Below are 12,053 nucleotides of genomic sequence, written 5' to 3'. Positions count from 1 at the left end.
AGGTGGATTTGGATAGGCTGGAAAAGTGGGCAGAGCAAAATAGGATGCAGTTTAACAAAGATCAGTGCAAAGTACTGCACCTAGGGTGAAGGAATCACCAACACATACAGACTGGGAGATGACTTTCTAGCAGCACAGCAGCAGAAAAGGATCTTGGAGTCACAGTTGACTAAAGGATTAACATGAGTCAACAACATGATGAAGTGATCAATAGAAATAAGCACACTTTATAATGCATTAACAGGTGCATCACAAACAGGTCTAAGGAGGTGATACTTCCCCTTTATGCATCACTGGTAAGGCCACAGCTGGAGTACTGTGTCCAGATTTTGGTGCCGCACTTCAAGAAGGATGTGGATAACCTTGAGAGCATCCAGATGAGGGCCACTCATATGGTTAGGGGCCTGCAGGGCCTACAAAGAGAGATTGAGGGACCTGGATCTCTTCACCTCCACAAGAGAAGGCTTCCAAGGGAGGTGGTGCTCTCCCCTACCTTGGAGGTCTTCAAGAGGAGACTGGACAAGCACCTGGCTGGGGTCGTCTGACCCCAATGCTCTTTCCTGCCCAGGGTAGGGGGTTGGACTCAATGATCTGCTGAGGTCTATTCTGACCCTAAAAATCTATTAAATCTATGAGGGTTTGTTTTTCCAATCTGCCTGGGGAAAATGTAGCCTTTGTCTTGGATTTAAGTATGAGCCCAGGACAGGGGGTGGGTCATCTCTGGCTTTGGGCCTGAATTTGAGGCCCAAGTTAGAGATGAGCTGCTACCTACCCTAGGATTGAATTACTGATTTGGTGGGGGAGGGGGCCTGTGACAGCGGGGACTGTGCAGAGGGAGGTGAAACCTGCAAACTGCACCTCTACCCCATGTTCCCCATGACTGTGTCTGCCCTCTACCTCCTGTTCCCTCCACTGACAGCTTCTTCCACCTAGATGCCCCCTCCCCTTGTTACCTTCCTTCGGTCCCTCTTGCCCTGATCCAGCCCAGCTGCTGCAACTTCTACCTGGCTGGGCTGGACTAAGGTGGATGGGGCCACTGCTGCTGTTGAGTGAGATGTGAAGCAGAGGCTGCAGCATAAGATAAGAGGGGAGAGTGGTCAGGGAGGAAGCATGGCATTGGGGACAGGTGGTCAAGCTGTATGTGGCAGCAGATGGTGGGGGAGGCAGGCACGGACATGGGTCACATTGCAGGGGGGTGCCAGGTGCAGTGGTGGAAAGGCAGCAGGAGGGTAGACATGGGTGGGCTAAGGGAGAGGGCTCCTTTCCCTACCACAGCAACATGAGGGCAAAATTAAAGATAGCTTTCTACTAGTTGTATTCTATACATGGAAAACTATAACTTTCCATTTATAGAATCTAATTATTGTGGGGATAATCTTAAATTCAACGTTATCTTGGATTTAGGTAAATACAGTATTTCCTCTTTCCTGGCTTGAGAGAAGAAATAGGCATGCTCAGGTTTTCCAGGCCATTGCCAGTGTGCGCTCCATATAATTAAGAAAGATTCACACAAACAGGGGCATGAAACAGAACAATATTTTTAAATCCAAAGCCTAATACTGACCTAAATCCATGTTTAGGAGCCTCAGTGAGTGGCTTGATTTGGAAAGCTCCTGAATCCCTGCCAGTTAAGTCAGGGTGCTTGCCTGCTCTGACAGTCTCATTGCTGACTGAGGCCTCAGCTTGTATCTAGCCACCTAGCTTTAGGCATTCAGTTTGGACAATGTGTTACAATTATTTCCTACAGGGTTTGACCTGGACTTCAATGTTGGAAGAAACAATTTCTGAAACATCTTCCTCTTCTCTTTTAATCCATCAGTTTGTTCCTGTATTTCATCACAGAAACAACAAGGAAGACAAAGAAATTACCAGAGTCTCCGGCAGGATAACAACTGGACAACAGGAGTACACGAAGATTCGACTTATTTTCCAGATAAGAAAAGGCAGGACCAAAGCAGCCAAAATAAAACCAGCAAAGGAGACAAGAGTAATAGTTACCCATGTAGATCTGGCATCTAAAGACAAACAAAAAAGACAGAATGTTAGCAGAAAGTAGGGCAGTGTAGCACCTTATAGTAGCAGAGTATTTTAGCAGAGAAACTTTGAATCAAGCTTCCCAGGTCCAGATTCAGCACCCAGTCCTGAAAGAGGTCCTTCAACTGTTCTTACCAGTGACTTCAGTAGAAGCCACAAGGTCCAAATCTGTAGTGACCACCTGGTCCAATAAACACAGGTGTACATGAATGAGAAGAATTAAAACAAGCTTTATTGTGCAGCTGTGGGAAAGCTCTGCAAACACTTTGTCTGGCACTGACAGAATGGCTAGCTGCTTCCTAACTGAGGGACAATCTCCCAATTCTCAACTCCATCAGTCTCCTGTTAGGGAGCATCTTTAATTAATAACTTCTAGCAGTACAATATTAATCAGAAATGTTGGGTGTCAATTCAAGCAGAGGCATCAGTGAGAAAATGAATGAATCATTTATTTTCCTCAAGAAAAAAAATCTTTGCAGGGTCTTTGTGAACAGAATGACAGACAAATCGAAGGTAATATCTGAGGAGCCACTGCATAATGCTGTTAGATGAAAATGATGAGGAAGTCTTACTGCTACCTTGCACCCTGATACACTGCGTCTGGCTGAAGTTGCTGCTCCTGTTAACGGCCTCTACATATGTCTGGACTTTGACACAGTAGTCAGTTCCTGCTTCCACTGTGTCCAGATGAACAGCAGAGGTAATCTCCTTCACCACCATCTTTTGCACCTGTGACAGACAATATCAGTAACCAAATGAGATCATAGGGCTCCAAAATCAATATTAGACTTGCTTTTAGCACAAGGTGAAGCTAAGGGAGAACAGGACAGAGGAAGTCAGGGAGGAGTGGCTAAAAGGGAGAGGGAAACTTTACAATGAAAGTAGAGGGACAGGGTGGGAAACATGGCCAAATGGAGAGCAGGTCTGTACAGCTGAAGGTCTGCATGGATACATGGGCATGGGGTAAAGCATTATCATTCAGTAGCAAACTGAGCAGATCATAGGGAATGACTTTTATTTTTGCTGATGGGGGCCTAAGATGGTGGACATATGGAAAGTTTTATGCATTTCAGGTGAAAGCCAAGGGGGGCCAGGGCCCTCAGGCTCTCATGTACTTGGCTCCTTTGGAGCAGGTGCCCTTTTCAGACCTTGGGCAGATGCCTCTATGGGACCAGGAAGGCTCTAGAATGGATTTCTGAGCCAAAGTTGCTTCCTGAATTCCATGGCCCCTGCACCCACTAGGTATATTGTTAATTAACCATGTGGCCAAAACTTTCTCATCAAGGCCTGGTGGTTATAGGAACACGTCCTGTTGAATTTGGGGAGTATGATGTTAGAAGGAAGAGGGAAAGCAGTAAGAAGAAGGATAGGCTAAAAAGGACTGCTCTCATATTGACTGTGTAGCTGGCCAGTGACTGTGGTCCTTCCCTGAGGTGCCTTCCAGTCCCAGTGCTCTGGGGGAGGGATGGAAAAAACAGCATAAAAATCAGCATTGTTTGAACTGGCCCGCTTTCTGTCACCCATGTCATGAGTTTTGCTTGTCAGCAGCCTGAGGTGCAGTTTCCCAGAACCCCTGGCACCTATCTACTTGAAACCTGGCAGGCTTCATGGCTGCAGCAGGGGCTACCATTCCTGCATTTTTCACCCCCCTGTGCCCTAACACACATACAGTCACACATGTCACGAGTTTTGCTTGTCAGCAGCCTGAGGTGCAGTTTCCCAGAAACCCCTGCACCTCTCTCTTTGAAAGCTTGCAGGCTTCATGGCCTCACAAGGAGCTATCATTGCTGCAAGTTCCATCCAAATCAGGCAAGAACTGACAAAGTTATAGGCAGTTTTATGGTTCCCCATTATAACCTATGGGCGAAACATCAAAACAGTGTTGAAACAGTGTTGAAACAGCAAAACAGTTTCGATGAAACAAAATGGAACAGTGCTTTCAAAACAAAATGAAACTTGAAATGAAACACTGTCCCATTGAAATGAAATGGTGCTGTTTCACACAGTCCTAGCACCTACCATGTTCCAGTTAAGTTTCTCTGCCTCTGGACAGAAGGCACCCCCAGGATCCTAGCACCTGCCTTTTTCTATATATTCCTCTTGAAGCAGCATCTGATCAATATGAGGTGTGGGACTGCAACTTGTGGAGGGGACTGGGTTGTAGGCAGAAGCCCACTGTGTGAAAAAGTTAGCAGGGGTGGGCTGCTGGGAGATGGAAGGAGCAGGGGGCTTGTGGCTTGGAAGTGAGGGGCAACAGAATGGGCAGGGCCAGGCCACCATTCTATCATTGTCCCTCACAATCATATACCCCTACCCATCCTCAACCCCCACATGCACTAGAGGTGTCCTCTTTTTTGGAACTGGAAATAAGGAAATCCTACCATTATCCAATCAGAAAACCTAGAGACAAGTGATTGGAAAGTGGTAAATAAACCAAGGAGACGGCAAAACAACTCCTTTCACAAAAAGGACCTCCTTTCAGTAGCAAAACAGCACAGCAGGATTGGTAAAGCCAAGAACCTGGGCTCTGAAGCACAAAGATTCAAGCCTGAGGCTGGGGAAGAAAAACTGAAACCAGAAAGCCCCACCTCCCCTCCCCGCCACACACCAAGCACAATGAAAAACATTAGCATAGCTTCTGTCAGTGTAAGAAGCCTTGTAGGGAAAGGAAATGGGGCCAGGTTTTACAGACTCTAGAACAAATAGAGGCAGACATTATCTGCCTGTAGGAATATGGGTTCCCTAGCAATACAAGGAACCCTTTGTTTTCCAAAGGCTGGCCACATGGAGCAGACATGTGGAGCAAGGCTGAGGACAATAGAGCAGCTGGTGTGGCAGTACTTCTGAAAGGAGTCATCATGCACCCCTTACAGTATAAAGAAATACTTGCAGGCAGGCTGTTTCAAGTCACCCTGAAAGCAAAGGGGACTGTTTTTAAATTTCTGCTGGTGTATGCACAAGCCAACAAAGAGGCGAGGTGCAGTTTCCTGGACAACATAGCCATAACAATGCCTACTGGCCAGTCAGCGATGATTGCAGGGACTTCAACTGCATCATCAGCGAGGGGGATAGAGTCAGCAGACCCCAAAGGACAGGCATGGATAGGTCCTTCAGGCAGCTGAAACAGCTTGTTTGTGACCATGGCCTAGTGCTCAGGGAAGGATGCCCAAGAACCTAGAGGACTAATTAGAGGAAACTTCACCCGAGGGGACCCTGAAGGAAACACCAAGTCCAGGGTAGACTTTGTCTTCCTCTCCAAGGGGTAGAAGGTGAAGAAGGCCCACTCCACACCTGTCTATTTCTTGGACTACTGCCTCCTAACCTGACATGGGAGGACATCTGGAAAGAGACAGGGGAGTGTGGAGCAGTCATTGGCAAGTGATACTTGGGGACATCTGAACCCCAAGCCTCCAGGCTTTGGCCTGCACATAGGATGCCTGCCAATGGATTTGGGAGTATCTGAAGCCCCAGGCTGAAAAGTCTGGGGTGGAGGATACTTGCTGGTTGTAGCACCACATATGGTGTTTGAATTATTGAGTGTTGCTCAATCAAGAAGATTTTGAACTGATTTGGCTAATCTGATGTGGAATACAAAAACATTTACCAAAAAAAATGATGTCATGAAAAAAAAGTGGGCTAGATGGCATTGTGCTGGCAGAGGAGGTACCTTCTTCTCAGCCTTGAATGATGTGGTGTAGTTGGGAGTGGAGACTTGTCAATTGCACTGCAGGCAGGCCCCCATATGACAATCTACTATAGGCTGTCAGTGGAAGGATTTCAGCTACACAATTTATGGAGATGGGAGACTGTTTTCTGGCTTTTTCTCTAGCTTGTTCCTATGGTGTTTTGGTTAGGGGCAAGAAAAACTAAGGGACATCTGAACACCAAGCCCTTTGGCTTTGGGGTTTGCACATAGGTATCTGTCATGGATTTGGGAATATCTGAAACCCCAGGATGAAGAACCTGGGAGGTAGGATGCTTGCCGGTGGTAGCACCGTTCAGACTTCAGTGCTCTGTTCAGTCAATAGAATATGGAACTGCTTTAGTTAATTTGACCTAATATGCATGGGCAACTGGTGCCTGCTGAGTTGGGGGGGCATTTGCCCCAGTCCCCCACTGGGCAGTCAGCGACCAGGGGGGTGTTCCACTGCAGCTAATCCCACAGCCCAGGGGGGCAGGGGGTTCCCCACAGCTGATCCTGCCAACCTGCAAGTGACAGCAGCACACCATTGGCACTTCCAGCAGCACCGCTGGCACTTCCAGTGAGTGTGATCAGCTGTGGTGGGGACCACGTCTCCTGGTGCCCCCACTCCTCAGCTGGCACTGTCAGGGGGGCACCAGCACTCTCACCCACCCTCCCTGCCTAGGAATGCTGGCTGTCAGGAGTTGCACCAGCACTCTCAGGGGATGCATTTGCACCCCCATGCACCCCCTATGCTTCGCCACTGCTAAGATATGAAATTTAAAAAAGAGGCTGAATTCACCTATCTTTGTGGTAGGTTCCTATCACATTTTTGGCACCATGGGAGGGTGTTGGAGCTTTCTCCAGCCTCTTTGAGTGCCAGCCTAGTATTGCAGTACTTCCAGGCCCAGGACCTATTCTCTCCTTGAGGGAGCAACTGCCCACTTTTTAAAGGCCACACAAAAAACAAAAAATTTTTCCCATCAGAATGTTTTCCTAGTGTGGGCTATGTGTTTTACAGTTGTGCTCAGTGTTGACTGCATGTAATCAATTTCATAGTTGATTTCCATTGATGAGCACATGCTGCTTTGACAGCAGTTTAGTGATTGACAACGTATTTAGTGAGAATTCCTTCCACGTGATTATAAGACAAGGGGCTTTTTCCCCCATGCCAGCTGGGGAGAAAAGCCTCATCTTGTATTCTAGTAAATAAGGTATTCTATATCTGTGCCTATCCTACAGATCTTGTGTTATACTGGGAGAGTTATCTGAATGAAACTTTTCACCGGTGTTTATTATTTGTGTGTTCCTTATTTTCTGCGTGCTGCATTCAAAAGCTCATGGTCTAAGCTGCAGAATAACTTAGCATGCACAGCTGCAGATGAAACAAGATTCAGATAGTTATCCATTTAGCAAGGTGATGACACATAGTTTAGAAATTCTTGAGCCTGGCTCCATGTTCGCTTTTTTGTGTGATGTATTCATCCACTACAACATAAAACCTCCAAAAATGATGCATTTCCAAAAAGAATTAGTCTTGAAGTGTCTCTCGTATTCAGGTTCCAATATTATTACCATTATTGTGGTATACAATCCTAGCCCCACATAAAACTATAGTTTAAAAAAATGATCTTGTTGATAAACCAATTGTATGGTCCATATAATTGCTGAGGAACTGACTGAAGAAGAACTAACCTGGCCTACCTTGGCAAAGGGGTAAATCAGCCTTACTAAGCATGGATAGGAATTGTGGGAACAACCATCTTACAATGTGATTCTTCTTCTGATGATTGTATTCATAGATATGTATTATGGGTTGCTAGGTTTCACACATGAAAAGAACAGAATACACATTAGTCTGGATGACTTTTACCTCATTAAGGGAAAAAAATAAACCCAGAATGAACTTTTGAAATAAAAATTTTAACCATATTTAACAAAAACGTTTAACTAATTTTGTCTGAGAATGAAAATAATGCATTCTATGACTTCTGTAAAATAGAGTGCAACAAGACAGAGAGGACTTCCATTCTAGTAGCATACACTGTAATAAAGTTATGGTTGTAATTGCTACAGCATGGTTACAGAAAAGGTGAAGGGAACATTGATCTCCAAAAAATATTCTGTGCCCTCTCCCTTTGGCATGCATGATGTTCTCCATTCTCATGCAGAAAGCAAAGGCTAGACTCACCCAATGTTCCTGCCCATTCTTCCAATAGAGTATGTGGAACTGAAAGGCTGGCCCCATGTCTTCCAGCTCTACCAGTAAATGATAACCATCTGCAATAACTTTTATCATGGGAGGGGTGAGCAAAGCTGTCAACAACACAGAAACAGTACCATTACAACCACCAACAATACTCCTCTGTCTCAGCAACTGTCATCACCTAGTACCAGCAGAAAATTATATCACATAATGAAACACAGAACCTTTCATGTATAACATAGCAGCTAGTTGCTTAATTTGAGTGCTTACCCTTAGTTTTCTTCCCTGTCTACCTTACCATTTTGGTTATGTTTCAGGAGTAACTGCAAAACCTTTGAGGAGGAGGGGAAATTTGGTTCTTTCAGCATGTTCAGGCATTTAGCAATAGTTGAACTATATAGACTGGAAATATTTTCTTTGTAGTGGAGGACCTACTTTTCCTATAGGCCCCATATTAGAAATATCAGTAAAACCAGCTAGGGAGGAGGGCACAGGAAGCTGAGAAAATCAGATCATGTCCCAGTCCTCAGCTGCATAACTTTGGGACAGCATTGGATTTTCAGTATCATTCAGGGATCCATAACCATTCCTTGCAGGAAATGGCAGGTTTCCTGTTGCAGGCTGGCAGTATTCCAGCCTGCAAGGGGCTGCTTGGGGCTGCCAGGAGTGGGATGCAAGGGGCGCCACATGCATGTGTGCTCCTGCACACATGCACACAGCTGGGAATATAGACAGGAAGCATGGAGAGCAGTTCCCTGCAGGTAAGTCTATAAGGGGAAGGAGAAGGGGGTATAGAGGTGTGGGGGGCAGATTAAGGTCCCCGCAGTGACAGAGGGAGTGGGGCAGGGGCTGGGGCTGTGAGCACTGCCCAGCCAGGGTAGTGCATGGGGCCTGGGGCTGAGGCACTACCCAGCCCCAGGCCCCATGAAGAAGGTTGCAGCCATGAGCGGCTCAACCAGGGGGCTAGTGGGTGGTTCCTTGCTGCTAAGCACACTCCCGGGGGGTATGAAGGGCACATGCCTCCCAGATTTATGCATGGGGTAGGGGTGGATGCAGGCTACCTGCTGTGGACTTCAGGTGTCATGCTCTGCTATGCTTCTCCCAGGAGCCCTGCACTGGCTGCACTGCCAGCTGGGAGGGTGGGGGAGGTGAGAGAGGCAGGCATATCTCCCCCCTTTTCACTTTGAAAAGGTGGTCACCCTAACTGAGTCCCAGCACTGAGGGCCCTAAACTCATAGTATGTGCTCAGTTGCACCTTCTAGTACACTCCCAAACCAGAAATACTTCACTGAGACAGTCTTAGACCCCCTGGAGAATGAAGGCTTGATACTATACCTCTGAAAATGCTCTGCACTTAGAAAAGTCCATGTTGGCCCTAAACTTGAGGCTAGTGCATGGACTCCTCCTACCTACATTTTAGATTACATGAATTAACTCATAGGAATGAGCACCTTCCTAGCACTTGTGGACCCTCAGACATTACCCTGGCTGCTTCTTCCTAAAACTGGCTCTCATCCTGAGCCTTGATTAATGAGTATTTGTAGACCTAAGAAAGATGTTGTAGCCACAATAATCCAGAAATTATGCAAGAGGCAAGGATTTCTTAGTGTGATATCTTTTATTGGACCAACTATGTAGCTGGGATAGAGCTAGACAAGTTTTTGAATTCATGACATTCTTCCTCAGGTCTGATCACAAGGAGCCAGGCACCTAGTTTATGCTGTGCCTGGCTGCTTGTGATCAGACTGAGTGCAGCTACACATGCATTAATGGACCTTAGATACTGTGCATTGAGTTTAGTACTTCCTGCATAGTAGCTCACATGATTATTTAATGACGCTTACTGCACATTAGTCTGATAAGATTGTGCAGTATGCTATTAGCATGGTTTGTTCTGTGATATGTTACTGCACAGTATTATTAGGCTAATGAGCAGTAAGTGTCTTGTGTAGATGCACCCACTGCGGAAGAATATTTTGCATTTGAAAGCTTGTCTAACTTAATCCCAAATAAAATGCCTAGTTGGTCTAATAAAAAAATATCATTCTAAGAAATCCTTGCCTCTTAAATATAGAACTAAGATTCATTTTAGGGAAATATTTATCATTTTTTCTTTCTCTGACATTGTTTTCTATTGCCTTGATTCTCAAGCATGTAGCTCTCAAGTGGCCCTGATGGGAATTATCAATGGAAATCAATCAGGCTGTTCCCTGTCAGCTGCCTGTGACTTTTATAGTCTCTTTCCTGTATCTAAGTACTATTGTAAATTATTTCTTTTCTTGCTTACTATAATACTCATGGTTTGGTCTGATTTCAGATTTCCATTTCATCAATATTATAGGAGTGAAACATGAGCAGGATATCATCACTAAATACAGAAACAAACATGGGAAATTCACAGCTTGTGTTACTGGGTGTGAGATCAAGATATTAGAACAGAGGTTGTCAACCGGGGGTACGTTCACCTCTGGGAGTGCTTGGGAGGGCGGTAAGGGGTGTGTGTGGGCAGGTGGGGACGGAGTACCACCACCTCCTAGGAGCACAGCTGGGAATGGGCGAGGGCGGTGGCGCCTCTCTGTGGGCCACACAGGCACTGCCTGGCCAGCCAGATGCAGGAATGGGAAGCTTCCCCCATGCTACCGCTTCCCACCACCCCATGCTGCCACTGCTCTGTTCATTTTTTAGTAAGTGTACCCCCCCCGCTCTGAGTCCAGCCATGCACCACCCCCACCCCAGCTGTGCGCCACTCCCCATCTCCTGGCCACTGGGGGTACACTTACTAAAAGAAGTTGAAAACACCTGTATTAAAAAGTACCTCTAAGTTACTGCTGCAGACTCTGCAGTCTAAAGTTTTCACACTATGCATTTTGGCTATAGTAGTTGAAAATCTCGTTCAAATCCACTCCAGCAAAAGGAGGAGGGCATCTCTAAGAGTACAGCCAAACATACACCCCTGTTACAGGTTTGAATATCATGCAATTCAATGGTAAATTCCTCAATAAATTTAGATGGGCCACAAGTGCAAAGTAATTTTTACAAAATGAAAATGCCTAATCAGCTATAAAAAGAACCAACCAGCTATAAAATTAGTGCTTGAAAAAGTGTAACAACTCTGCAACTGGTTTCTATCCATCTTTCATTTGAATGTGTAGCAAGGCTATTAGAGCAGAGGTGTTTGATGTAATTAGTTCTACTCCCACTGCTGTGATAACATAAAAGAAAGCACACACTAAGCAATGTGCAGTTACCCCATAAATGGAAGGAGAAGAGAATTACTTTTCATGTTTAAAAATTCAGGTGAGAATTTGAAGAACATATTACAGGTTCCCCTCACCAACCACGGTTTTGCCAACCACAGTTTTGAGTACTCACGCTTAATATTCTATTTACCATTTTGGCTAGCACAGTATACAGTTTTGAGTAACCATGGTTTTCCATGGCCACACATCAGCCCACCACCTGCCATTTTCCCATAAGCCTTTTGTCTTGCTAACCACAGTTTTGCCAGCCATGGGAACTTCCAGGAACCTAACCTCAGTGGTTGGTGAGGGAAACCTGTATTTCCAAATGGGGTCTCCTAGGCCTTGTTCAATCTGTGTCCTGCTCTGAGAATGTGCTTACAAGTTACAATTATCATATACTAACTTCAAACAAGAGCCTACCACTCTTTAAAGATACCACCATGCTGTGATAAATTGCATGTGTGGGGTTAAAGCACTCTATAACATTCACAGCTTTGAGCTGTAGCTAGAGGGCTAGAGAGGAGGGGCATGGCTAGGGAGTTGACAAGTCTGCTCCATTTCTGCCTGGCTCGCTAGCAGAAACACATCCACCCAGTCCCAGCAATCAGAAAAATGCACCCACATCCTGCTTACCACTAAACAACTTTGAGGTAAACAGACTATTCCAATTTTTCTCTGAGCCTAATCTGCATAGAAAATTAACTGTTCCAAATAGGAGTTTTTACCACACCTTCAACTCTCCTATGAAATATGAACCTTTATTTCTACCCAGGAAAACTTTTACAATCTTTTCTCCTATCCCTGAAGAAGGGTGTTTATGCCCGAAAGTTTTCAATTAAAGAATTTATTTTTGCAAAAATCTAGTTGGTCTAATAAAAGATATCACCTC

General features: G+C 45.4%; 1 protein-coding gene across 5 annotated transcripts in view; it reads right to left on the bottom strand.

Annotated features, from left to right (window-relative positions):
- The window catches only part of IL20RB (interleukin 20 receptor subunit beta), a 76,327-nt gene that overhangs the window by 20,710 nt on the left and 43,564 nt on the right, over positions 1-12,053 (bottom strand). For 2 of the 5 annotated variants that reach the window (XM_090024554.1, XM_090024552.1), the window contains exons 4-6: positions 7,908-8,032; positions 2,610-2,763; positions 1,870-2,015 (exon numbers count right to left, since the gene is read on the bottom strand). In XM_090024554.1, coding sequence (XP_089880680.1) covers positions 1,870-2,015; positions 2,610-2,763; positions 7,908-8,032 — 425 coding nt within the window. The remainder of the gene's footprint in view (positions 1-1,869; positions 2,016-2,609; positions 2,764-7,907; positions 8,033-12,053) is intronic. The other 3 variants (XM_090024555.1, XM_090024556.1, XM_090024553.1) reach the window with 2 other exon arrangements.

This window comes from Crocodylus siamensis, chromosome 12 (genome assembly GCF_052110815.1).
Source record: "Crocodylus siamensis isolate JL-2025a chromosome 12, ASM5211081v1, whole genome shotgun sequence".
In the NCBI taxonomy this organism is placed as follows: domain Eukaryota; kingdom Metazoa; phylum Chordata; order Crocodylia; family Crocodylidae; genus Crocodylus; species Crocodylus siamensis.
This window is presented reverse-complemented; position numbering and strand designations above follow the sequence as displayed.